This window comes from Trachinotus anak, unplaced genomic scaffold (genome assembly GCF_046630095.1).
Source record: "Trachinotus anak isolate AG129_WGS33_773 ecotype Australia unplaced genomic scaffold, CSIRO_AGI_Tana_v1 ptg000013l, whole genome shotgun sequence".
Classification (NCBI taxonomy): Eukaryota; Metazoa; Chordata; class Actinopteri; order Carangiformes; family Carangidae; genus Trachinotus; species Trachinotus anak.
In genome coordinates this window covers 4,939,878-4,966,077 of record NW_027273864.1, presented here as the reverse complement: position 1 = coordinate 4,966,077, position 26,200 = coordinate 4,939,878, and the positions used below count along the sequence as shown (strand labels likewise).

The 26,200-nt window shown below is 41.5% G+C and overlaps 2 protein-coding genes across 3 annotated transcripts in view; one reads left to right on the top strand and one right to left on the bottom strand.

Moving 5' to 3' along the window:
* The window catches only part of phactr3b (phosphatase and actin regulator 3b), a 53,877-nt gene extending 36,945 nt beyond the window's left edge, over nucleotides 1-16,932 (top strand). For both annotated transcript variants that reach the window (XM_071495092.1, XM_071495093.1), the window contains exons 9-13: nucleotides 12,398-12,453; nucleotides 14,253-14,314; nucleotides 14,521-14,661; nucleotides 15,861-15,937; nucleotides 16,372-16,932. In XM_071495092.1, coding sequence (XP_071351193.1) covers nucleotides 12,398-12,453; nucleotides 14,253-14,314; nucleotides 14,521-14,661; nucleotides 15,861-15,937; nucleotides 16,372-16,387 — 352 coding nt within the window. In that variant the 3' untranslated portion in view covers nucleotides 16,388-16,932. The remainder of the gene's footprint in view (nucleotides 1-12,397; nucleotides 12,454-14,252; nucleotides 14,315-14,520; nucleotides 14,662-15,860; nucleotides 15,938-16,371) is intronic.
* Nucleotides 16,933-18,202: 1,270 nt separating this feature from the next.
* On the bottom strand, nucleotides 18,203-24,597 carry ppp1r3db (protein phosphatase 1, regulatory subunit 3Db). Its single transcript, XM_071495101.1, has 2 exons — nucleotides 24,374-24,597; nucleotides 18,203-24,196 (listed from the first exon to the last, which is right to left on the bottom strand). Exon 2 carries the CDS (start codon nucleotides 24,175-24,177, stop codon nucleotides 23,263-23,265), a length of 915 nt encoding a protein of 304 aa, XP_071351202.1. The 5' UTR covers nucleotides 24,178-24,196; nucleotides 24,374-24,597; the 3' UTR covers nucleotides 18,203-23,262.
* Between the last annotated feature and the right edge of the window lie 1,603 nt (nucleotides 24,598-26,200).

Here is a 26,200-nt window from a genome sequence, read left to right as displayed (position 1 = left end):
GGACTGGCTGCTCAACAAGAGTTGTCCACATGAACTGAGTCAGAGCTGTGGACAGCTGAGGCATGCCATTGTTTGGGGTGACGGCACCATGTGCTCGTCTGCCAGCGTCTCTGTCCTGCTGACCACACGGTCTGCCCCAGGGCGTGACGAGCCCCTCCTGGCAGCTCGCGCAGCAGCAACAGAAGCTGAAGGGACCCTCTCCTATACCCGCTCTCTAAATGTCCATCTTGTACCAGCGTTTGTGTACACACAGCGTGAATCATACTGAATCTGTCACAGTGAATGAGTCGTGCTGATATGAACAGGGCGGTGTTTGTGGAGGTGGCCGGCGTGCTGTGTCCTGTCTGAAGCACTCATAGCAGTGTTTGTGAAGGGCCTTGGGCAGCGCAGCTGTTTGTACAAAATCAGGAACAGAACGGCCTTCATCGCGGGCAGAGAACAATCAGACGCTCTCACCTTGGACTCTTGAGCTGAGCAGCACTGATGCTGAGGCATTCATCTGAGTTACCCTGTGCAGAGTCAACATCAGCTGAATGAATGGAGACATTATGCTCTTATTTTACAAAAAACCCACTGTGCAGAGTTTTAATGTGACACGTTTTTGTTTGTAGAGACGTGACACACAGTTGGTTCAGTCTGTTACCTTCAGCCGCATTTGTGTCCAAAATATATGAAGTTTTTGAAACTACCACTTTGCAGAGGTTTTTTTTTAAGAAAAAATAATAGGACAATTTTGAGTTTGTTTTAAACAGTAAAGCAAATTATTGGAACATTATTGGAACATAGAGTTTAATATGAACACAACAGATGCATTTTTGTGTTGTTCCTACTGCGACTGATATATTTGTCGTGCTTCAAGTGCTGCTGCCCTTAAAGCAGAGACAGAGTGGAACTGAACTCCTTTACAGTGACAGTGAAAGCAGAGAGCTGCATGAAGTAGCTAATTAAACCCAGCAGGATGTATTTACTAGCTCTAAACTAAACTCCATAATGTCTTACATTATAATCAGAATAAATGTGGAATTTAACAAAAATCTGAAACACATGCTCAGGAATCATAGTACACAGCTAGCAAGAGACATGCAGGGTTGTTAGTGGGCCACCATTGGCCCTGTGGAGGCAAATCACCCTGTCGTCAGCCTACCCTGGTCGGTCAGATTTGATGGACATCAATGGAAGTAAAATTTATTTCGTGACGTAGAAACTTTTTACACACTCACCCTCATGAAGGCCATATCTCAGTAACACTTTGAGGGAATGTCTTCAAATTTGGTACAAAATTTTGGGGAAAAAAATGTCTCCGTTAAAACTAGACTAAATGAAAAAGTTTTTTTTTTAGATTCTAACCATGGAGTTTAATGATTATATTATAATCATTTCAAAGGTTCTTGAGGATCTACTGGAGACATTTGTTGGCAAAAGAAAAAAGTGAATTCCTTGACATACATTACAGTGTGATGCTGGTTTGTGAGGTGCCACCTCAGTCAGAGTGATGTAAACAGACCTAGCATGAATCCCACTATTCACTGTTTTCTTCCAATATAATAATAAAGTTATTAAAATACTTTGCATTTCTGTTAAAGTACCAGTATATTTATATTTTGTTCTTCTGCGGAGCCTCACTAACAGCTGTGACATTTGGACTATCTGGAATATAAAGCTGTTCTTGAAGCACATGAGACACAAAGATACAAAAACAAAACAAACATTGTTTTTCGAGTCATCATCACATGCACGAGCTACTTACTCTTTTTATTTCGAGGAAAAAAGGGTTTTGGAAGACAGTTCATCAATTTGTCTTACTTTGTCTTGTATTTAGATAGATTTGAATATTGAACAAAACTGTGTCAGTCAAATACCTTTAAAATGACCCCCAGTGATATAATTCTCACAAAGCATCATTATGCTCTTTCCATATGTGCTGTAATGCAACACACATGGCATGTTGCGTCGATTTACATTATTGGAGCGCAGAGCGGCACTCTGCAGCAGAATGCAGAGCAGTGGGCTGGCCTGGGAGAGCAGGAGGGAATCCTCTCGTTCTAAATTTAGCTCTCTTGGGCGAAACACTGCAGCAGCAGCAGCAGCAGCAGCAGCCATAATCAATGGTCTATCTACGTCACAGCCCAGCTTGCCTCCCCCCCCCCCCCCCCCCCCTCCTGTTTGAATTGTGTTCACACTAGACACAAGTTTACTGCAACGATCTACATCTCCATCTCCATCCCTGTCCTCTGTTGCAGGCTCCTGTGTAGGCACCTTCAGCTCGTGCCCTCAGCTCAGGACATCATTATATAAAAATGTCACATTGTTACATCCTTTATGACACACTGCTGAGACTTTGCTGCAGCCCGCCTGATCCTCTGAAGTTGTGAGAGGGTAGTGATCATGTGTCAGATGACATCAATGCCCTGAATTCCCAGTAGAAATGTGTGGCTGCTATTTTTAGAGGGGCAACTTTTTGAATCCATTGTTTGTTACCCTCTACCTGTCATGTGATAACCCTGTGGGTGACCGTGCAGGAGAGGCTGCAAAAAGAGAGTGAGAGATGAGAGGAGCTGGAGCTGGCAGCAGTGATTTAAAAGGAGGATGAGCAGATATTTTGTCTGAAAGTAGCCAAAAGGAAGTTTAGTGCAACTGATGTCTAATCTTTACAGATGAAACCAGCAAAGTGTCTCAAAGAGTTTGTTAGACAATGAGGTGCTTCCCTCGACTTGAAGCTTTCAAGCATGAAGATCATTTATAGAAGAAAATGACGAAAAAAAGTACAGAACCACAGTGGACACAATCAGGCTTCTATTGATCATAACGACAGCAGTGCCCAAACAACAGAGAAGCAAGACAGAGTAAATAATGAGAGGAACACCTCCCTGGAATGATGAGGTCGTACAAACATATCTTACATTATTTTCTTCTACAGTATATTAGAGTTGAAGACAACTATCTAATTCACATTTTTGAATCCAGCAGAATTGGTGTTGCCATTTGTGAAAGGGATTTAACCAGATTAGAGCCTCTGACCTTTGATATTCAGAATTCAGACCTTTGATATTCAGAATATATATATATATATATATATATATGAAATATTTTGTTGAACTGGCAGTGACTGACACAGTGTTAGTGGTTGTGCTAATGCAAACTCTGACTCTCTGTACTGACAGTTCATGTTTATTTGCGCCCCCCCCCGTTCCCACAAGTTGATGGGTTAGGTTCCTTAGTTATGTTACATATGAATCCCTCACTGTCTGAATCTGTTTTTATGAGACTGTCATTGGTTCACTGCAGTTCCAAGGTAGAAATACAGTCATGGTGCTGACTACTTATTTCACTCATGCTGTGTCTGGTATTATATAAAAAGCATCATATGGATATGTTAACAGGGTTAAAAACTTGATTTTCATCAAAGGGGGTCCACAGTTATATTTTGCCATTGCCATTTTTTTACTGTTTTTATTCACGCTGCTACGACAACGTCTTTGCAGTTCAAATGTTCTGAGCAGCAAGAAACCTCTTTTTCATACTCATTCACTCAGCTAACAAGATTATTTCTCCTACCAGGTCTTGACAAGTCTTCCTCAGTGAAACATCTGTATAACTAAAACTCCACTCAGCATGTGTGGGGGTATACAGTGTCCAGAGGCTCTGAGACCAGTTTCCCATTCAAGTAAATGGGAAAGTGAGCTCAGACGGTTGGACAGGAGCAATGGTGAAGGAAGAGGAAGGAAGACACGGAGCACTGGTGGGGATGATGACAGGGAGTTTTCTCTGTGTTCGCCTCTATCCGCTGAGCCTTGAATGAACCAATAATTAGATATTTATGTCACATAGACTCTGCTGACACCACAACTTGCTGACAGAGCAGTTAAGCACAGCTGCTGTCCAGAGCTGTTTTAAATAACTCAGTATTGCATTGGCCACAGAGCAGCTGACTGCAAAACGCCAATATTAGCATTGAGAAAACCCAATGTGTGGAGTTAAAGTCCAGCTTGTTGTCAGTGTCTTATCCATTTAGGTTCACTCTGAACTCAAAACAAATAGTGGAAAATAATTTCATGCGCTGAGACATATTTTCCGTGGAGAAACCAAAATGTCGAAACTAAAGGAGGTTGAAGTTTGCTGATGGTTCATCAGCTTCCCCTGTCTCCTTAGGTGTCGCCAAGGCATCATCTTTAATCCTCTCCTCATTCACTTTCCTTGAAAATGATATCACTGTGAACTGAATTCTACACAGTCACAGTTTCCAGGCAACCAAGGCTGTTAGATAGAGACTGGCTGCTACTACCTTGTGGAGTTTTATAATCCCTTTCACCCAAGATGAAATATTAATGCATGCTCTGCTCGGGCTCCCCCCCCCCCTTCTCCTCCTTCTTCTTCTTTTTTTTTTTTTGAGTTCCCTTCTGCTGGTAAGAAAACTGCAAGGCAAGTGATTGCCTTCTTAAAATCCAGAAAAGTCTGAGTGCTCAGCTTTCAAAACAGTGCAGAGCATCATATGTTATACAACAAAGACTTGGCCTAGTTGGGACACAAAATTGAATTAAGTAAAGAGGATACACAGTGTAATTGATGCAGAAACCAGGCCCAGAAACGCCACGGGTCTCAGAGCAGCAGTCCGAGCTGCGTCACCTACGGGCAGGAAAAGCATATTCAGCTTCTGAAGGAAAGAAATACCTGCTGCCATTTTACCGTTTTGATCCCCCGCTGTTTTTTTCTCCTGCGCATTGTGTGTGTTTGACCTGCAGAAGTTTTGGCTTTTGTTAACTTGTTATAACAAGAAATATGTTGTTACATGAACAAGATCCAGTCAAAGTCTAAAGAGAGCACATTGTAGTTTCGTTACATAAGAAGATCGAGTGATATGTTATTATGACATGAAAAGGGGTTTTTTTGGCATGTAGAAATCATGGAGAAAATGTGTCTTAATAAAGTGAAAAATACCTTGTTACAACAAAATTATTTTCTCTAACATTATTTATTTTTTGTGTTGTCACAGTGGCAGTAATGAGCTGTCGTCCTTTTGTGACTGTCCAAGAAAAAATAAGGGTTGGGTGTTGCATCAGCCAATATTAAGCAATAAATGACAGGTCAGGTTAAATTCGTGTCTTTGCTGCTGAACATTTGAACTATACACTTGGTTGTTACAAAAATACATTTTGTATCTTATGGTCAAGTGCAAATCAACTGTCATAAAAACCCATAAAGTCAGTTTTCTGAATCAAACGTGGGATATTAAAAACCTCTCACACACACATACAAACAAAACGACAGCTTTAAAAAAGAAAAATCTGCAGCCGAAACACACATTGTCTGAAAGTGATGCAAGTTTTGAAAATGCTGCAGTCATTCTTTCTTTGCCTCAAGGCGATGATATCAATCCGTCTACATCTGCAAGCCCTAACTGTGGCTGCTATGTCTTGGTTTTCCTGTAGGTTTCATAGTTTGGTGGATGTAGAACTGTTCAGTGACTTAACAGCTCTCCTTACAGTGAATCTGCAGCCTGTTAAATGTAAATTAGCGTTTTTGAGAGTGAGTTACATGGGATTTATTTTATCCATTACATGTTATTTTTATATGTATTTGTTTAGGGATTTTAGTCACCTTGCTTTTTCTGTTTTTTTAAAAGAAAGAACAGGTGAATGTTAGTGTGTGAAACCCTCTGATCCACGCACCTTTACCCATAACTCAAGGTGAAAACATGTCAGCTGAGGACTGAAGTGATGAAGACAGTGTGTAGTTTTTGTCTCTGTGGTTTTGCATGAGGAGTGTTTCTTTCAGGATGTGCCTCTCTGATGATCATTTGTGCCTTTATAGTGAGCAGCATCTCAGCCGGGCATCAATCCAATTACAGGACTGGAGTTGGCAGATATTGTAAAGCAGTTGGAGAGACGTAAGCAGCGGATGAAACAGCCTGCACATATATGGCATGAAGCGAAATCCTCAAATTACATGTTGCCACCACTATAGACCATCCCTGTCCCACATGCAGTAATTAACGTTATACAATGGCTCTTTTTTCTACGGCTCTAGCTGCGTGTACCCTCTAATTGAAATGTCAGAAGTCTCAAAGCCTCTGCACCCACACAGAGAATACACTGTTGTTTTTCTTTCTCTTCTAACCTCACGCCAAATAAGGGTTAGATCACCAGTGATCAGAGGCGTGACCGGTGACATATGCAGCTAATTTAGTTTGCTTGTCACCCACTGCTACATTTCACGGCCTATAAATAAACAGATACAGTAGGGTACATGTTTGTCCTCCCTGTTTGGCCATTGTCCATCTCCAACATTGATTCTGGCTTCCCAGTTGACTGTAACAGTTCATTATGCAGACAGAATCAGGAATTGATTTCTAAATGGGTTATATCTGCTGTGTTGACTAATGGATGTCCATTGTTTTGGGTAATCAATGTTTGTTCAGACTTTTCAGGACTTAATGTACTTTGAGAGGATAAGACTCTCAGACTCAGATTTTTAGCTATGCTAGTGGTGTGGGTCTAAGGAGGCAATGTTGGTCAACAACTACTGTATTTGGCACAGATGTTCATGTTCCCCAGAGGACGAACCCTAATTTAGCCTTGGTGATCCCTTCACTCTTCCTCTGGCACTACTGAGAGATCGACATTTGTGGTTTTCATTGAAATGTCTCAAAACCTATTGGCTGGATTGCCATGACATGTTCCCCGAGGATGACCTCTAATAACGTTGGTATTCCTCTGACTTTTCATCTAGCGCATGCTAGCATGTTAGCGTGCTAAATGCTAAACTAAGACACTGACTGATTGCGTCACAACGGTGCTACTAGGCTGTCCCATTTCAAAGGCTTATTTTTGTTTATTATTGGAGTTAAAGTTCAAGCTCTGCAGATAATGGATTATGGATATGTGCCTTAGCTTACAGAGCCACCTGAGGTTTCTTCATTGTTAAAGTTTATGTCCTGTAGAGTAACCTATAGTGTTTTCTTCAGTGGGAAAGTTTATGGCTAATCTACAGTAACTTAGAGCGTTCGAAGCAGGACCAAGCTATTTGAAGTCACCTCCTCCACACTGTGCTCCCAGCGGGTTGTTCAAGAGCCAGAAATGATCCCCTGCTTGATCTGTGGACCTGTGCTAAAGGGCAAGGCCTCGGAGACAAACAAGTGGCTAGATATGCAATTGATTCTTGGTTTCATGTCTGAGTCTTAGAATGTGTCCCATTCGTCTTTCATCAAAAACACAGCAAGCCTTTGAACAGATGGAGTTTTGAAAAGGCACTTCAGTGATGGACTGAGCAATTTCTTTTGTCATAACTTGAAATTTAACAGTGTATAGTGCAATAGAGTGTCAGGTGATGCTGCAAATATCCAAGCAGCGTTATCCTCAAGACAGTCTTTCATATTCATGTGACCTAGTAACTGTGAGAGATATCCAGGTCAACACTTAGACACAACCAAGTTACATAAACGCTGAGCTTCTGTCAGGCTAAGAGGGTTCCTTTAATTATTCCTGGCAACTAACCATCAAACGACCCCCCCCTCCCTTGGGCTGTCCTGGGCTTACTCAAGACTCCACATCTAACCGTGGCGCCCCTGTCCTCAGGCTCTGTCACTGAGGGGAAGGAGCGAGGGATTAGGACACACCTCAGTGGGCAGTAGCTGGCCGTTGCCCGGCCCGTGGCGCCTGACTCATCCCATTCTCCTCCACTTTTCATGGGCTGACATTCCCATCAGCCCTTGCTCTTACAGGCAGCTCATTGCTTTGACATGCTGGTGAGTTCTCCAGCAAACAAGGAACTTTTACCTCTGACCAAACAGAGTGGGTGAGCACTTGTGAAGCACAATCCGCTGCAGGAGGCCGTGACTAAAGGCCCCATCGGGATTGTTTGGCAAAATATACACAGGCTGACTCACTCTTGCTTTTACAGTATTTGGATCTTGTCTTTTGCCTATAATCAGCACCTACATTTTCTAATGTAACATACTTCTGATCGTTTTTGGGTGGACGAGTTCGACTGACTGCGACAGGTTTGATTCACTTTGCAAACAGAGGCTAATGCTATTGACCTGACATGTTTTCTGCTGCAGACCGCACATCCTGCCATAGCTCTGCTCCATTTAGCACATCGACTCCCCTCGGCTTCCAATATTGGCATGTCCGTGGTCTTGTTTTGTAAGTCCTCGGTGGCACCAGTCACAGCTGAAGCCATTACGGCACAGGAAGTTTATTTTAGACCTGCACTCTAGGTGCCATCCACCTGGTCATTATTTTCAGGTCAGGTATGTTACAGCTTATAAAAGGCTATTATTTTGTCTTACCATTGTCTGAGCTCAACTGATTTGCAGTGATATAAATTAATTGATTTTGTATCTGTCATCAGGTGAGTGTTAGAAAATGTGTGATGGATAAAAGAGCCCAGCATCCCTGCAATTAGAGGTACCCCGTGAAGTTTTTACCACTAACAGTAAGGATGTCACAGTCACATTTTTTGGGTCAGATCTTGATTTGAGTTCTTTAATCGTTTCTGATACCAAGTTCTCTCTGATGCCTATATTTACCCAAAACAAACAGCTGCCCTGTGTGTGCTCAAGCTGTAACCTGAAAATAAGATAAGATGCAACTCAGTTCATCCTGACAGAAATCTTTGTCCCACAGATGCTCAGTATACACAGAATAAATGAACAGCTGCAGGAGATTGATTAAATATGTATCTGACTCAATGGAATGCCAACTTTAGACTACTTAATCTGACACACCTCATTTTTCACGAGCTACTTGATCAAAGTCCCGAGCCACAACTATTAAACTGATCAGCTTCAATTATTGATATTATATCCATGAATGTAGAAGAATGACTCCTGAAGTTGATTTGACATGATAAGCAAGAGGGAAGACGAATCACTCCGTTAGAAACACAACGGTGTTACAGAGTGAAGCTTCTTCTCTCGCAAAGGATCTTTGTCTGAGTACAGACACTGACTCTCCATCAAGTTACTTCCTGAATTGATGTTAATTAGTAACAGCGGATAGGAGCTCAGTGAATCTCTAAATCCAGATGTCATAGCATTAGTAGCAGTACCGAAAATCGTTTTTCACATTTGCACACTGTGATCGTCAAGCACAGACACAGTGTAATGATCAAACTTCACACTGTTGCAAAGAGAGCAACAAACATGCCTAACTAGCACTTACTATGCACATCTTTATCTGATCTCCTCGCACTTGTTAAATAGTTGTAATACTGATACTTTCGCCAAGGTGTCCTACTGCACTGATCTCCCTCACTCGTAAGTTGCTTTGGATAAAAGCATCTGCCAAATATGTAAATTGTAAATGTAAATTAGAGCAGCTTTGCAACACTAGCAGGCTCAGTAAACAGTAAAGAAAGAAAAGATCTGCATTTCATCTGTTTTATTTTAAATAAGGATCCACTGAAAGATGCCTGGATCAGTCCTGATACCGATCCTTTGGACCTGCTTTTTTTATCCTATTTTGTTTGCTTTGTGTGTACGCACAAGTCTGCACATGCTGCCATTGGTTTTAAGCCATACCAGTTATCAACAGCTGTTGTTAGTAATGTGCCAAGAAATGTAGCCAAAGGCAGTGAAACAGCACTGCAAGCTAGCAAACATGGAAACACTGCAGGATTTCAAATATTTATTAGACCTCAATAATCCAGGGTGGTTTGATGAGAAACCAAAAAAACACATAAACTTTGTGTAACGTTGGCACTGGACGTAAGGAAGAATATCACACGGTTTTACTGAATCGACCACTATCGACGTTTTCTTATGGCGACAGGCTTGATGCACAAAGAATTGGTAGACCTAAAAAAAAGTAGTTCTAAGAGCATTTTTAAAGAATTGAATTGTTGTTTGTTTGGTTTACAAAGTCTCTCTAAAGCACAGATGCCTAGATCACTTTTATTCTAACTGGACTGGGAGAAGCAGTTGCAGGAACAGTAAGTACTAGAGGGATCATTTTGATAGTTTAAAGATGATGGGAGCTTGCCCCACTGTGAACTTGGACTAAAAAACTGTCTGTCCACCTCAGTAATTTGGAGGGGGGGGGGTCCTGCTCTGAAAAAGACGCTGTGTTCCCAGTAAATGTAATGGCCCTTCTTTGAGTCAGCACTTTAAGCTCCTGAGCTGGTCAGAACAACATCTCATCTAATTTTCTGCTCTCTGTTTGCTGTAGGCCACTGCTGCCACTGCCGCTGGTGTGAATCACAGTTTCACCTCCCAGCACTTGTGAATACATTGTGGTTGATTATGAGAGTAGCTTTCATTACGAGCCTTTTTTTTTTTGGTTTTTCTCATGTGAGTCGTGACTGATGGTCGTTATTGAACCTGTTTATTCAGGGAACAGGTTTTCTCTGTGCGCGAGCGACAATTTGCAGCACATTATTACATTAGCTAAACTTTTTTTTCCCCAGCTTGTCATGAAAGGGAAAGAGTTGTAGTTGAGCAAAAAAGGTTTTCAGGTTGGCTGGTGAACAGATAGACAGATTTTAATTCCTTCATTTTATGCCTTTGTAAACTGATTATTCTGCCCCAAAAAATTGAGACATAACACACAGAATAACTTCACTGCTCAGAGAAACTGCAGCATCTAAAACTAAATTGTGTTCTTGTTGCTCTCCTGTCCATTTAAACTAGTTTGTTTATTTATTTGGATTATTTGCAGTCCAGTTCTGAATTAAATGCACCTGTCTGTCCATCTTAAATGAAATAAAACAATTTGTTAACTTTAAATTATGTCTTTGTCAGGAGTTGAGCATTATTTTCCTGGCTCATATTTTCCTGTTGGTCCAAGGGTTAAATCTTCAAGCTATATGTGCCATTCTAGGTCAGTATCAGTCACCCAAGGATCAAGGAAAGGATTTTATTTATTTAATAAAAAACATGGAAACTGGTTCTGGAAAAAAAAATCTGAACATTAACTTCAGTTTAATATATAAACTATATATATAAACGATATAAGAGTTTTCCTCTTGGATGCTATTACTGTCTTGACAGCTGTGTGGCAAATGTCGTGGCTGTGAGAGTGTCGGGGGTGGAGTGGAGATGTATGTGTGGAATCCTGTAATTCAGGTGATGTGGAAATCTGAGACCTGGCCCAGGCTAATTCTGGTTTTAGCCAAACCACCCTGTCTTGTTAAACATGTAGGATGAATACAATTAACGCATAAATTCAAATGCTGTGTCGGAGTTTCTTTTCATTTCCTCACGGTCCACATGACTTCGTATTTATATATACACACCATGATATTACATTTATTAAATGATTGTGCTTAAATGAAAAGTTCAGTGATCAATACATCAGAAATGTTGATTATAAATCACAATTTAAGTAATTTACCAAGTACAAATGTCTAACATTGCTGGTTCCAAGTTCTCAAATGTGAGGATTTTTGCTTTCCACTGAATTACACTGTAAATTTAATCTCTGGGTTTTGAACCACTGGCCATAACAGCTATTGGAAGACAACAGCTTGCATTCTGGGAAGTTGTGATGGTCTATTTTTCACATTTGTTTCTTCACAGTTAATCCCCCGACTGAACATTTACAAGAAAAAATAACTGACAGATGAATGAAATCTGGAGCAGCCACTGAATATTTCAGCTACCTCTCCTGCTCATCATCATCTGATGTCTATCTGTCGTTCAGTGATGCAGATGCTGTTTATGCTTTATGTTTGTTTTCATCTTCATATCATATCACACACCTCACACTTACTACACTGTAGCCTCTTGCACTGACAGGCCAATAGAAAGAAAAATGGCAGTTTCGTTGTGTTTTGCTGTTAAATCTCTTGCCACTATACTCAAGCAACTCCATTTGCTGCAGCAGGTTGGTGTGTAGTATTGTGTGTGTGTGTGTGTGTGTGTGTGTGTGTGTGTGTGTGTGTGTGTGTGTGTAGAGGGAATCTCCTCCTCAGTCCCACCCCGTCACATTAGTACTGTGCATGTGGTGAAAAGGAGGCAGGCTCTGCTGCACCGCTCACTCCGCTCGGCGCAGCTCAGAGCGCAGCATCCTCCGCTCCGCCGGGGCCACAACCAACGCGCCTCTCTCCAAACTGCTGCAGCAGTCAAACCAAGCTGCTGGTTCAAGGGAAAGTCTCCCTGCTCTCTTCATTACACTGGCTCTGAAGCGTGCTATCCAGCGCACAGCCTGACGGTTTTTCCCGATGTGGAGCCTTAGATGTTGTAAAAGCAAAACAAGCCGCTTTCTGGACTCGAGGTGGGACGCGGTGTTTGCGTTTTGGATGTGCGGATCTTGGCGCTCTGCACACCGGCTCAAGCACCCGAAGTGCTAGTAGTAGTGAAAAGACTTAAAGACTTCGTGCAGAGGGGGGTTGAGGACAGAAACCCCGGCAGCGTGGGAGTGAAGATGGTCCAGAACGTAATTCTGGTGTTTTTCCGCAGGAGGCTGAGCCAGAGGCCGGCGGTGGAGGAGCTGGAGAGTCGCAACATCCTGAAGCGTAAGTAGTTCACCCAGCGACAGCTGAGAGCCACTGTGACTGAGGTCCTCTCTCCCTGAGGACCGCTGCCCTAAATCTGTTAGCAAAGAGTTCATAAACCTCCCTGTGGGTGGCTTCTGTTTTTACATGAAGCCCAAGAGTCTTCACTCCATTAAAAGAACTGGTCACATCAGTCGGACAATAGTTCCTTTAATATTCCTGTCAAGCTTTATTTGACTGAGGTTAATGGTTTACACTCACATGAAGTGAATATTTTATATTATTATAATTTTAAAGATTGTTTAAAATTTTCTTTTTTATTTTTATTTTATAATTTTAGTACTAAGATGAATCTCTATACATATATATATATATATATCTATATAGATATAGATATATATCTATATATATGTATATACACAAAATATCTGTTTATCTTTTTATTAGTGGATGGCCAAACCTTTTAATAATCAAGTAATAATTTAACAGTCAATTCAATTATTTTAATAATTTGTTAAATGTTTTAGTCGTCAGTTTTTATATGTTTCCAGCCTCTCTGATGTGAGGATTTCCTGCTTCTCTCTGTTTGGCATCAGTGTAAATTAAATATCTGTAGGTTATAACCTGTTGTTTAGACAAAACAGGGCAAATGGAGACAATAGTGTGTGCTTTTTTAACTTGCGATGGACTTTTTAAAGTATTTTCTGACACTCTACTGACTAATTCATTAAGAGAAATTGAAACTAGAATGAAGCTCAGTAGAGCATAAACCTCCACCTAGGCCAGTCATGTTACACACGTCTGTCAGATCCAGGTTCTTATTTGGATCTGCACCATTGTACAAAGTGATAGATCTCAGGATCACTAACAGGTCAATAAAAACCTCTTACTACTGTATCTCTATAGGGACGTAAAGTCTCATTTGGAAATGATTTGTCAATTGTAGTTCTGACTCTATGGTCATGTTCCTGTGTCTTTTACTCACGTTTCACTCCTTGAATTCACTTGAGCTCATTGTTATAATTTTACTTCCTCAGGGAGAAGGTGTCAGATTGTAGCACTTCAGACTGTGCAGTTAGTCCCACTGTCCCTGAAAGCACAGAACAATTATGAAACAGTCATGTGAGGAATGAAGTCCCACATTAGCCCTGACTCTTTGTCCCGGCTGAGACGGACCACCTGTGAGCTCTGAGCAGCTGTCTCGTCACTGACGAAACACGACCTCCTGCCATCAGGACTCTCACCCCAAACCACCACCAACAACACCCACTAACAAACTTCTTTTTTACTTCTGTTAAAATGTAATTAATTGAATTGTGCGATCCTGTTGTGCACGTTTGACCCAAAGAGCGACACGTCCTCGGACGGCGACGGGTGCCAGCCTGGTTTTAAGCTGCCGAACTAGTTCAACAGCTTAAATATTTTTTGGAATGAAAGAGAGAGAGAGAGAGATTAAAATAAACTAAGTGACATCTAGTGATCTTTCTGCTGTATCCAATAAAGCTGAATCCTATTAGTGCTCTAATCTGCCCGTGTCTCACTCTCTAACTCACACTCGAAGTCTGTCCAGGAGTCCTGACCTCAGCACTGTCACAGACCGGCTCACTCATGAGTATTGATTGTGAGGAGGATTGGACATGTTAGCTCTGTTAATCACAGACTTCATCAACCGTCCAGCCCCATGAGAGAGACAGTGTCAGTGTAGGCTACTAACCTGACATTCAGTGCAGGGACTGAGCTTCTCCAGGAAGACTTTCCATTTGTGGACGTCAAATGATCTGCTTTTTGCTGATAGTATTTGTCTTCGCTTGTGTCCACAGAGAGAAATGATCAGACAGAGCAGGAGGAGCGGAGGGAAATCAAACAGCGGCTGAACAGAAAGGTAGGCGGCAGCTGCAGTGATTTGAGCCATTTTCCAAAATTCCATCGATTTAATCCCACATTTTGTCCACACACGAGTCTGTGAACCAGTCAAACCCTTAATACCCAAATCTGCTGCTGCTTTTCACATTGAGTTCCTATCACCATGCAATCTCTTTAAACTCAATGATGAGAGCTACCGCTGACACGGTTATGTCTATTTCCCAGCTGAACCAGCGGCCGACCGTGGACGAGCTGCGGGACAGAAAGATCCTGATCCGTTTCAGCGACTATGTGGAAGTGGCCAAAGCTCAGGACTATGACAGGCGAGCTGACAAGCCCTGGACCAGATTGTCAGCTGCTGACAAGGTAGCTAAAAACACATCTCTGACCAGCAGCACCGGCCTTTTAAAGATTAGAATAATGACATCTATTGTGAAAGAGAGCTGTGCTGGCCTCTCTCCAGGATATCTGCAGGTGTTGAAAAGTTGTAAAAGTCTCAAATGTTTTTGTACCTGTTTGCACCACACACTCAAAGTAGGATTGTTTTTGTGACAGTGGCTTGTTCTTCAGGAGGCTGCTCAGTCAGCACCTTCAGTCCTGCACATTACTATGACTGCTGCTAAATTCATCATTTTTAATTGTGTAATCAAACCCTTCATTAGGTTGCACTAACTTAAAGGTCCCATGTTGTATAAAGTGAGATGTCCGGCTCTTTTTGATTATAAAGCAGTACTGTGAACAATACTGTGAAAGTATCAAAGCCTCGGTCCACAGAGAAATACACACAGCCTGTATTCAGAAACTGAGCCTTAAAACCAGCTGTCAGGACTTCTGGAACTTTGTGATGTCACAACAAAGCAGTCACTGCCCTCAACCATGCCCCAAGCCCCAACCACCTGTACCCACCATCCAACCTTGCAGGATTTGGTGTCTCTGAGTGTTTACCTGAAATCTGCTCTATTTTTACTTGATTTTTCAGAAAACAGCCAGTGAGCCAGTCAGAAGAGAGTCTCAGAGTCTCTTTTCTGATTGGCTCACTGACATGTTGTTACTACAGCTGCAGAGAGAGGTGATGTAAAACTACACTCAGATGGTTTTTGGTTCTTAAAACCTTAAATATATCTTCTGATGGAGATCAACACTTCAGATAAACCTCACAGGAAAAGTGTAAAATATGGGACCTTTAATTAATTGTATTGTTAGAAATTGTTGTTAAAGCTGAGATAGACTAAAAATAATGTGATATAATAAATAGTAGTAGGTCTTAACTTCCCTTCTATCATACTTTGTCCAGAATAATCATGAAATAGGTTTTAAATTGAATTGTATGTCTTCTTAAAAAGACCTAAATTGACCTTGTCGCTCATGATTGCCATGTCTTATATAACCTCCCGGCCGCCACACACTTTTCTTCTACATAAAACCCAGTTGAGCTTACATAATTGACACCTCGACAACAGATGTTTCTGCATTTTCATAACATCCTCGTTTGAGGTTCACCACCTGAGCATCGGTGTAAGAGGGGGCACACCTGGGCTCACGCTCGATGTCACTTTTGTTCGCAGGCAGCGATACGGAAGGAGCTGAATGAGTTCAAAAGTAATGAGATGGAAGTTCATTCTTCGAGCAAGCATCTGACAAGGTAAACGTGAGCTAGTGTTGTCTTTTTTGTGTTCTTTCTGTCAGCTTTACTCTCAGCGGGTGATGTCTGAGGCGGTCGGTGTGACATTGTGCAAAGACTCAAAGGGGCATTAGCCAGTGGTCTTACATCCATGAGTGCACACCCTGCAGAGCAGAGCTTAAATTTAGCTGCAATCAGGCCCCTTGAGATGAGAACGCTGCACCCTTTTGCACCACCTCTCCACTATAATGAATGTCCGCACATATTTAGCTTGTGTTTTGCTTATGTCAAGGCTGTGTCGCTTAAATTAGCCGAGGTTGTGCTTACGCAAGACACCATTTTTGAGGAGAAGCCATTGGCTACTGTGAAGAGCACCGTCCATGAGGCTAATAATAGCACCCCTGATTGATGAAACCCTTTGTTGGCCCACGCTCACTTTCACTTCCCTCTCGCAGGTTCCACCGGCCTTAGCAAGGTTTCTTCTGTGAAGAGTTGCTGATACCTGGTTCTGTCAGTGAAGACCTTGCACGGAGTCTTCCAGCGCCCTGGCCCACAGTCAGTGGGTGTCCTGATATTTGGGTCCAGCAAACCTTGGAGGCTATGTCTCTAGAAATGGAGCTGCCAGTGGACAGGGACGCATGCAGCAAGCTCCACTTCTTGCTCAGAGGAACATCTCCTTACCCCTCACTTCACCTTGTCAGAGGAGCAGGACGAATCAAGGTCATGTATTCGCCATAAACAAGCAGAGACTTCTTTTTGTAAAGAGACTTTTTTTTGTCCTTTTTGATGCCATATGGGGGAAATGTGCATGTGACCGAGTCGACCAGTCCCACTCCAGTATCAGTAGTCACATCCCCAAGCTGTGTCTGAGTCTCACTGATTCAGTTGATGATGATTTCATATCGACAGTGTAAATGTTCTTTAAAAAAAAGAAACCTTGTCTGTGTACAAGACAAAAATCCCTTTGTAAGCACTATTTATTGTCTGCACAATACAGGTTTTCAATTTGTAACAAACTTTGTAGAGTGTGATTTTGGTGTTTTTCTAATTGTATTTTAACACCATGGTGATATTTAAAAAAGAGATTTGGAAGTGTCAGAATTAGGGTGATAATCACTGACTAAGCATCATGAATGGGCTGTAATCCCGTCAGATTTATTTCCATATGAACATCACTTCTGTGCTTTAGTAAGCAGATAATGAAACTGTGGTTAAGTTTACCTTGTTGCGTCAGATGAAGCAGCAGTTAGTGCAGGCAGTGACCTGTTTCTGCTCATCATGTCGTGTGTTGTTCTCAGGACAGGCATCACTTTCAGGGCGTTAAGCAGGTTAGTTAGGTTAAAGACCCTCGTGAAAACAAGTTCACCTCACCATCATTTGTCTACATTTGCAGCGACTTGTGGGTCTAATCACCGTTTGTGCTGCTGCTTCGCACTCGCAGAGGAACAGCACTGAGAGAAACAAGCCTTTGTGTGCGGCTTACTGAGCTTGTTTTTCCTGGACAAAGATATTAAAATAATGTAGGTGCACATGAGGTCATTGTAAAGCTTCTTTCAGAAGGTGGAAGCCTCTTACCTGATATTAAATTAAAAAAAAAAAAAGAAAATTAAATCAGCCATGGTGCGGTAACATCCCTTTAAGGCATGTTCGGATTGGCAGTGTAGTTTTTAGCTTTCTCTCTGACATCAACATGCATGTTATGTGAGTCACAGCCTCCGTCCTGGCACCTGGTGGAGGAACAGATGGCAGCTCCACTTTAAACTGTACTGTACTCCAGGACCGCTCGCTGTCTGGAGTAATGAAACGAGCAGCTACTGGCCCGAGAGCTGCGGCGGCTGAAAGTCCGGTCCAGGGCAGCCCGCGTGAACCTGTGGAGAGGCGTGGGAGGAACAAGGGCTGCTCTCATGGGGCGTGAGGGGGATATCCTGACTTCCGGGTGTCCCACAGATGGGTGATGGCCAAGGATACAGTGACACACTCTCAACATATGTTTTACAGTTTTTAGCCAAGTGTAACTGTGACGACTTTCTGGTTCAAAAATAGGCTTTGGATCATAAATCATGTCATATTCTGGATCATTTCCTTATTATTTGTGGAAAACCATTAATTCAGCTGTGTGGTATAAAAATAGCACTACAACGTCACCGGTACTCAACAACACTGAGCACAGGAGTTGTTATTTTGAATCACACATGAGCTTTTATATTAACAAATCTCTGCTTCTACAAATAAATATTCATATGAGGAAATCAGTCACGTGCTCGATGAATGAACCACGAACAAATGTTACAAGTGACAGTTCTTTTATTGCAAAACACATAGGCCATGATGGTGTCAGTGATGTAACTCAATCACTAGGATTCATAATGATGCATCAGTTTTTTACATTTCAATCCCAGCCAGTCCCCGGAGCAAACGTCACTATTGAGCATCATCTTGGCTCCTAATATGGTGCTTTCTTATATAACTACCAGCAACAAACACAAGATGACAGCCCCAAATAAAGGCACAGTGCTGCGAGGCCGCATGGATGTGTGCCCCGACAACACACTGGCTTGACAGCTAAGATTGTGAGTGAAGAGCATCTGTACAAACGAGCACCCGTGTTAGAGGCGATGGAGCCGGAGCAGCCCCGGAAGATCCGAGAGGGGATGTTTGTTTTTGTCTCTGGCGGAACTGTAAAAGGTTTTTTATGATTTCATAATATTAGTGCAGAGGAGGTACTAAAGCCTCACAGCATTGTTGTGGCTGCGCTACAGCTCACTGACATGCACATGCTTTTATCCACCATGCCTCATATTAACTGCTACAGTTGAATAAGTCATCGTCTGTGAATCCAGTAATTACAAGCAACCTACAGACGCCAAGAACAAGAGACAACAACGGAGGGTTGCCAGGTTATGAATCCCCTCAGAGAGCTCTGAACATAATAAACATTTCTTTGGGGAGTGCAGCTGTAGGAGGCTGAATCTTATTCCTACAAAAATGACTCCCAAGGTCTTAAAGGCAGATGAAGTTTTCTACCATACAATGTTCTCGGTAATCAGTAACAGGCAGTGGTGGAAGGTTACTAAGTACATTTACTCATTTTTGTGGTTTTTGTACATGACTTGATAAAGATTTTACATGCAACACATATGAGGAGTCTATAAAATATGATGTATTGCTTTACTCTTATACCAACCAGTAGTGTATGAAGAACCTAAAATTGGCTAAACAGGTAACAACCTTAAGAAATGATATCCAATAACACAAGAGACCTGCAGGCAATTTAGTCGCCAGTTGACCCAAACCTCCATGTCTTTGAGAGGAGAGGCAGACAGTGCTAACCACTGCATCACAGTGCCACCACTCTAAATTGCCTGTAGGTGTGAATGTGACTGTGATAGACGACCTGTCCAGGGTGTCCCCCACCCTCACCCAATGTCACCGGGGATTAGCTCCAGCCCCCTGTTACCATATAAAGATAAGTGGCATAGACAATGATGGAATAATGAATGAATAATACAATATATTAGTGTATTGTGAGTGCTCCTGCATAATGAGTACTGTCACTTTTGGCAGTTGAAGTACATCTTCCGGATAATACCTCTGGACCTTTACTTGAGTGACATTTTGCCACGCTGGACCTACACTTGTATCAGAGTATTTTCATTACTATGGTATTTGTACTTCTTTCACCACTGATGATAGGATGACGTAGGAAACCAACTCATAACACAGCCCATACATATGGGTATAAATCCATATGTATATGGGTATATACTGTATAATAGTATTCCAATGTACCTGATGATAGTAAGCTCACCTGGAGGACTGATATATACAATATGTATTCATAAGGTTTCGAATAGGAGGAAAAAATGTGAAAATAAAACATATTTCGGTTGCAAGTTGCTGAACCAAACAGTGGTGGAATGTAAGTCAGTACTTTTAATTAAGTACTATACTTAGTAAAATTTTGACGTACTTTCCTTAGGTATTTCAATTTGACACTACTTTGTACTTTGTGGTTTACTACATTTCAGAGGAAATTGTTGTTTTTTTACTTTTTAACTACATTCATTTGCTACAGCTACAGTTGTTTGTCACTTTTCAGGTTAAGATTTTATAAACAAACATATGATCATCTTATAGAGGTTAAACTGCTCAACAGTAAATACATTAGTTAAAGCACCTACGGTATTAAAATGCTTTTTACATGATAATGCACAAGTAATAGCAATCAATTCATATAATTAATTAATAATAAATAATATAACAGACAGTGGCCATTCTGCTACATTACAAATACTTTCACTTGTGATACTTTAAGTCCATTTGCTGATTATACTTGTTATATTTTGAACACATGACCTTTACTTGAGTATTTTTTTTAGAAGGACCATTTAATTTAATCATAGGCTCTGACTAATTCCTCCACCCCTGGAAACAAAAGTCACATTCTTGCTGTATTTTAAATGGCTAAATGGATCTTAGATTTGAGCAATGGTGCCATCTCGTGTCCCATGACAGCAACTGCCTCAAAATTACACACGAAATCATCAGCATTCCTGGAGTGAGAGGTCACTGGGCAAATGATGTAGTTGTTGTCTCAAGAATAAAATCGCCCGTGTATATGCACATTTTTAACAAATCAAGAACTTGAATCGTGACCTAAGTCTCTAGAAACCAAACCATAGTGAATCTATTTAACCCATAAATATCCTCAATGATGATATACGAATGTTCAAATGATGCAGGGGTGTTGGAAAGTATTCTGGCGAAGGTCTGGAGAGACCGAAACGTTAAGATGATCAATAAATTGTGATGCTGAGCAACAGCAGTGTGCAGGAGATTCTTCTTTTCGTAACCCACAAATTATATTTACATCAATGCTCAAGGAGTTTTATTTAAATATTTCTAATAATTAATTAGAATAATTAATTAGAATCAAGACAAACATCACCTTATTCTAGAAAATTGAAAACTAGTTGACGTCTTTTAAAAACTGACTGAAATGATCTCAGAGCAAATCATCTTAGTTACTTTCCACCTATGAGGATTTGTTACAAACTAAAATGTGTGATCTATAAAAGGCTTGATATGCTCAGTCAGTTTTTGAGTGTTCAGATGGCTGCTATCATATTTAAAGCCATACAGTTGCAGTGACAGATGCAGATGGAAGAATGCCCTCCTACGAGCCAAACGTCGCAGCCTGCCAGAAAGTCCACTGGAATCTGGGCTCTCGTGTCAGTGGAAACTTTTTGGTGAAAGGTCAGTTACTGCCACGGTTTTAAAGGACTCGGTCACAGTGCAACGGACGAGCGAACGCTGCCTCCTGTAATCCTCCTAACACCAAACAAGCCCCAGAAGAATGAGGTCAAGCCCTGTTGGTCAGAGCAGAAAGTAAACAAGCTGCTCAGGTTTCAAACAGATCATTAAGCCTCTTCTATTTGCATGAAATCAGTGAAAGAATATGGATTTGTTACCTTGTGCAATTCTGTGTTAAGACACAACAACAGTGTTTTTTTCTGACTCAGACTGTCAGTCGTTAAATTGGGTCACCAGACTTGCTTAAGTGCTAAGTGAGCAAATTCTTTCTTAGGTCTGTGCAGAGGTGGCAGGGGTTTATCTAAATAAAAGCCCAGCACGAACACAGCAACCTGCCATGACCTCAGACAGGCTGCAATATTTTCTAAGTTTACTCCATCGATTGTACACATGAGCTTTAGTTTACTTGTCACGGTGATGTGATGTCATCAGGAGCATCTCAACCCAGGCTTGAGCCATAGAAAATCTTTGTTTTAAACGGGAGGTGTGGAGTTTGAAAGGTGTGGTGGTGGAAATGCAGCATCCTTTTAGTTTTTTTAACTGTCTCGTGAGTCACTGAACTTTGTAGAAGTGCAATATTAAATCAACAGCGTTCCCCTCTAAGAGGGAGCTATCGGACAGATGTGTGGTGAAGCTAAACAGATGTTTCTCTTTACCCATATAATGTATTATATCAAACTTCAATCATCTATTACATCTATTTTGTAATGAAGAATAACATTAGCATTAGAATAACACAAACTGCTGTTGTGAAATTATCACATCATCCAAGCAGACAGTATTCATTAACTGTTTAATTCATTTACCTCTTTAAACTAAATTCTTTGCCATCCCTAATGTTTACAAAATCTCTTGGCGTTGTAGTGTTTCTAGAAGTGTTAAATTTGAGTTCTTCCTATTTCTAGCATCATCTCATCAGAGGCTGGAGGAACTCACATTGCCAGATCTATCTCCACAGCCCTGTGTCAGTGCTGAAGAATAATCTGGCTGAACCTGTTATCATTTTACTATCGGGGAAAAATGCTCCGGCCTGCTTGCATTTCTTTAAACCAATCACAATCTCATTGGGCAGTTCTGGGCCCAGGATGCAACGATGGTGCTCCAGCAAAACAGTGTCGGAGGGAAACTGGATTTAGTGGAACATTTGCACGTACTGAGGTCAGCACTGTCATTAAAATGATGGCTGATTCCCTGCAAAAATATTAGGCTGCTAACTCGGATGTTGTTGTTGTTTCCTGTAGTGAAAGGGATTTTGAAAATGGTAACAGGGAGGGGGGAGTGAAAAGGGAGGAGAATGCCACCTGGAATAGGTACCTATTGTAAGGCTTTATACCAACAGCCTATCTTCAGTCCGTCAGACTACTTCAAGAGTAACTTTACATGAGGCTGAAAAACCACACCCAACAGTGATGTCATGGTGTCCTGTGGTACACCTCTACATCACTGCACCGAGATGAGAAAGTAAACCACCAGGGGACAGCAAAAAATACATGTTTTCAGGGGTTGCAAAAAGTATTTAAAGTAAAATTACATCAAGCAGCAGGTCAGTGTAATGCCTTTACACATTATATTATGCGATTATCATTACTCATGCATTATGATGTAAGCATCATTTAATATCTACCTTACCCAGCTCCAACATTAATAATGTTGGAGCTGGGTGAGGTGGTGGTAATTTGAATCTTTTACTTAATGCATAGATGTGTCAGTTTCATATTTCACAATCCGATTATATGTTTTGCATTTAACATTCGACTCTTAAAATTAACTATAGCTGTTGGATACATGTAGTGTAATAAAGTGAACGAGATTTGCCTCTGAAATGTAGTACAGTAGAAGTATAAAATGGAAATACTTGTGTAAAGCACCTAAGATTATACTGACTTGGACTACTGCAGTAAATACCAACTTACATTCCATACTGCTTATAATAACGTGAGGGAAATATTGGTGATAATTAGTTACTGTACAGTATTTTGAGTGTTAGTCACCTACATCTGTGTGCAGATGTTAAAGCTCCCACATGTGGACACTCAGGTAAAATGCAGCATGCTATCCTCACACTCCCTTGGCACAGTCACCTTGTAGCTGTGACATGACAGTTTGTAATTCTGCCCATTGTTGTTGTCCCAGTAGTCAGATCCTTTTACACGGTAGCAGATGGCAAATTCCAAGATGGCTCCTGGCTCCAAAATGAAAGGTGGCACTGGCAAACGAAATCTGAAAGTATCTGTTTCTGGAGCATTGCACTCCCCACAGTTCCCACTTGAAACCCAGACCGCTGTTGTATCTGTGTATGCTCTCCAGCTGGTGAAAGAGTAGTGCACTGTGACCTCTTTCTCATAAGCTAAATTAAGTACTTGTATGGTGCCTGTTATTCCCTGCTCTGAGCACAGGACCTGCTGCAGACACACACTCTGAGTGCAGAGACGTTTCAGGAAGTCCGGCTGAGCTCCCATATTTTCAGGGAAACAAGGTTTGAAGTAAGGCAGGGACAGCTCCAAAGACTTCCCGAAAGCCAGCTCTGAGCTCATCAGTAGTCTGAACATGACATGTTGGGGAATCAGGGGGTGCTCTTGAACTTTGAAGACCTTCACTTCCTCTAACTCCAATCCCAGTGAGTCCACAAAGCGTACCTGCACGCTCCTAAGTTTCTTACTCTTTGCAGACGCAGGAAGTGACTGAGCTCGTCCCCTCATGATTGTTTTGACTGGAGGATCGCTGGGTACGTTGGGCTTTAAACTGGGTTCCTTTACTGGGGGAGTTCTCGGACCTGGAGGACGGATCCGAACAGGTGCTTTGGGAGGTTGAGGCTTGGGATCATAAATATCCCGTAGACGGATGGTGGTGTTTTTAGTGGGCGATATACTGCTGGGTCCATTGATGATCTGAAGCTGGATCCCACTCTTCTCACCTCTCTGCTGCCATTTATGACAAGCCCCAGCCATGTTCGCCACAAAAAAGCACCTTGAAAAACAAACCAACCAATGCATAACCCAATCATTTGGCTTTTCATACAGCGCATATATCTATGTTACAATCACCAATTTCTAGATAAAACAGCAATCATGACAAGACCATTAGTCAAATGCCTACAATCTAAATCAATGCAAATGCTCAAAACATAATCAGGAAGGAGCAAACCTTTGCAGCAGACTTCTTCTGTTGTTGGGGTGGTGTCTTACATTGACCTTGCTCACTGTGTGGAAGTTGTTATAAACCCAACTGCAACCAGATGACAGACACGAGGAATCAGCCTCAGCCAGCAAATGCCAGTAACATGCCACTGGAAGCCAAGCACAACATCTTGACCAAAAAATATAGCTGCCAACAGCAGATGATCTGGTTAGAAGAAAAATCCTCCAGAATCTGCCCACGATACCATCAGTGAGTGTGCTGACAACTAGATCTGGAAAACAAACTATAATCTATGGCTCTAACCCTTGGAGCTCAGCCCTTGGCATATAACATGAGACCATAGCTGGGGATGGGTGGTGTAGAGTGAATATTTATAGCAGGTAGGGGTGCGCTGTGCCTCTGTTCTTTGAAGATGCTTTTCTTGCTTCTTTATAGTTACTGGCTTGAAATACCCAACTGGTTACAAGGTTAAAGTGGGTGAAACCTACAGTCAGACATTTACAGAATTAACTGTCTTGATTTACAGTCTATGTCCACACTGATGTGTTTTTGTTTTAAAACCCCATCTAGATGACAGATGACCATTTTAGGTTTGCGTCAGTGATAAACTCCATTCCTACTGAAACACCTGAAAACAGATATATCACATGACCATTCAGGTACACTGGGCACAGGCGTGCTGGTGGCAACAAGAAGCAGACTGTGTAGATGCAGAAAATACTATGATGAACAGCAAAGGCAGTTGTAGCTTGATGAAATGCAGAATGTAACTGCTCAACAGCTGCTAGCAAAGACAACAATGTCAACAATGCTTGTAAATCATTGTCCATGTTGCATTCACCACTGGTACTTGACTGTAGGTGACTGATAAGGCCCACTCAGGGAGCAAACGTGGGTGTCTGTGTCCATCATTTTGAAAGGTCTCTGTTTCTGCCTGTCCAGACTAAAACACAACCTCAAAGTTTTCAAGTAAATGTCTTGAATTTAATTTAGTTCCCATAAAACAGGGCCAGCAGTGTTTGGAGTTGTGTGAAAACTTAGCAAAAGCAATGCATTTTAAAACTAAAACATTTTAGTGTGGATGTGGCCACAGAAAGCAACAGTAACTTTAAACAAAAAAGCAAAATAAATACTAAAAACCTACCTATATTAAATCTACAATTTTTAATTGTTGACAATGTGTGACTGTATCTTATTGTTTGAATGTTTTGTATTGTTTTGCATTAATTGTAATAATGTGAGATGTATTTAGTCTCCTTGAGGACAAGGCCTCTAGAAATCTTGTGAAAGCCCCTCCCAGAGGTTAAAAATATAAAAATACCTGGGTCTCCACACCAGATAGTTGGACCGGTCCCAGCCTGGTCAGGTGCGAGAAAGAACTGATGAAGCTTCTTGGATGAGAGGTGAAACGTCTTCCTAGACAAATAACCAAGTCCAGTTGCTTTCGATTTAAAACTCCTTTGAGATACTATGACCTGGACAAATGAGAATATTCACCGGCCTCTAGAAATGGAATGGACACATGGTAAGTTGTATTAATAAATATTTTTCATACTGATATTGACTGAGGAGTATATGCAAGGTGGAATAAGGGACACATATTGGTAAATACTGTGATATAAGATTATGTGCATAAATTCATTTTCGAACTAGAATTACCGCCTCATGGTTGTATGCCTCTATGACTCAGACTAGTTTCAGATTACATCCCTGTTTATCCAGAATTATATAAAATATTAACCATTTGTGTGAAATTTTGTGAGTTGCTGTGAGAAGTCTTGAGAAATGGCAAGAAGTGGTTTGTGAGGTCACTGTGACCTTTGACCACCAAAG

Excerpts from the sequence above, each read along its gene's own strand:
- ppp1r3db (XM_071495101.1), bottom strand. The coding sequence starts at position 24,177 with ATGGCTGGGGCTTGTCATAAATGGCAGCAGAGAGGTGAGAAGAGTGGG.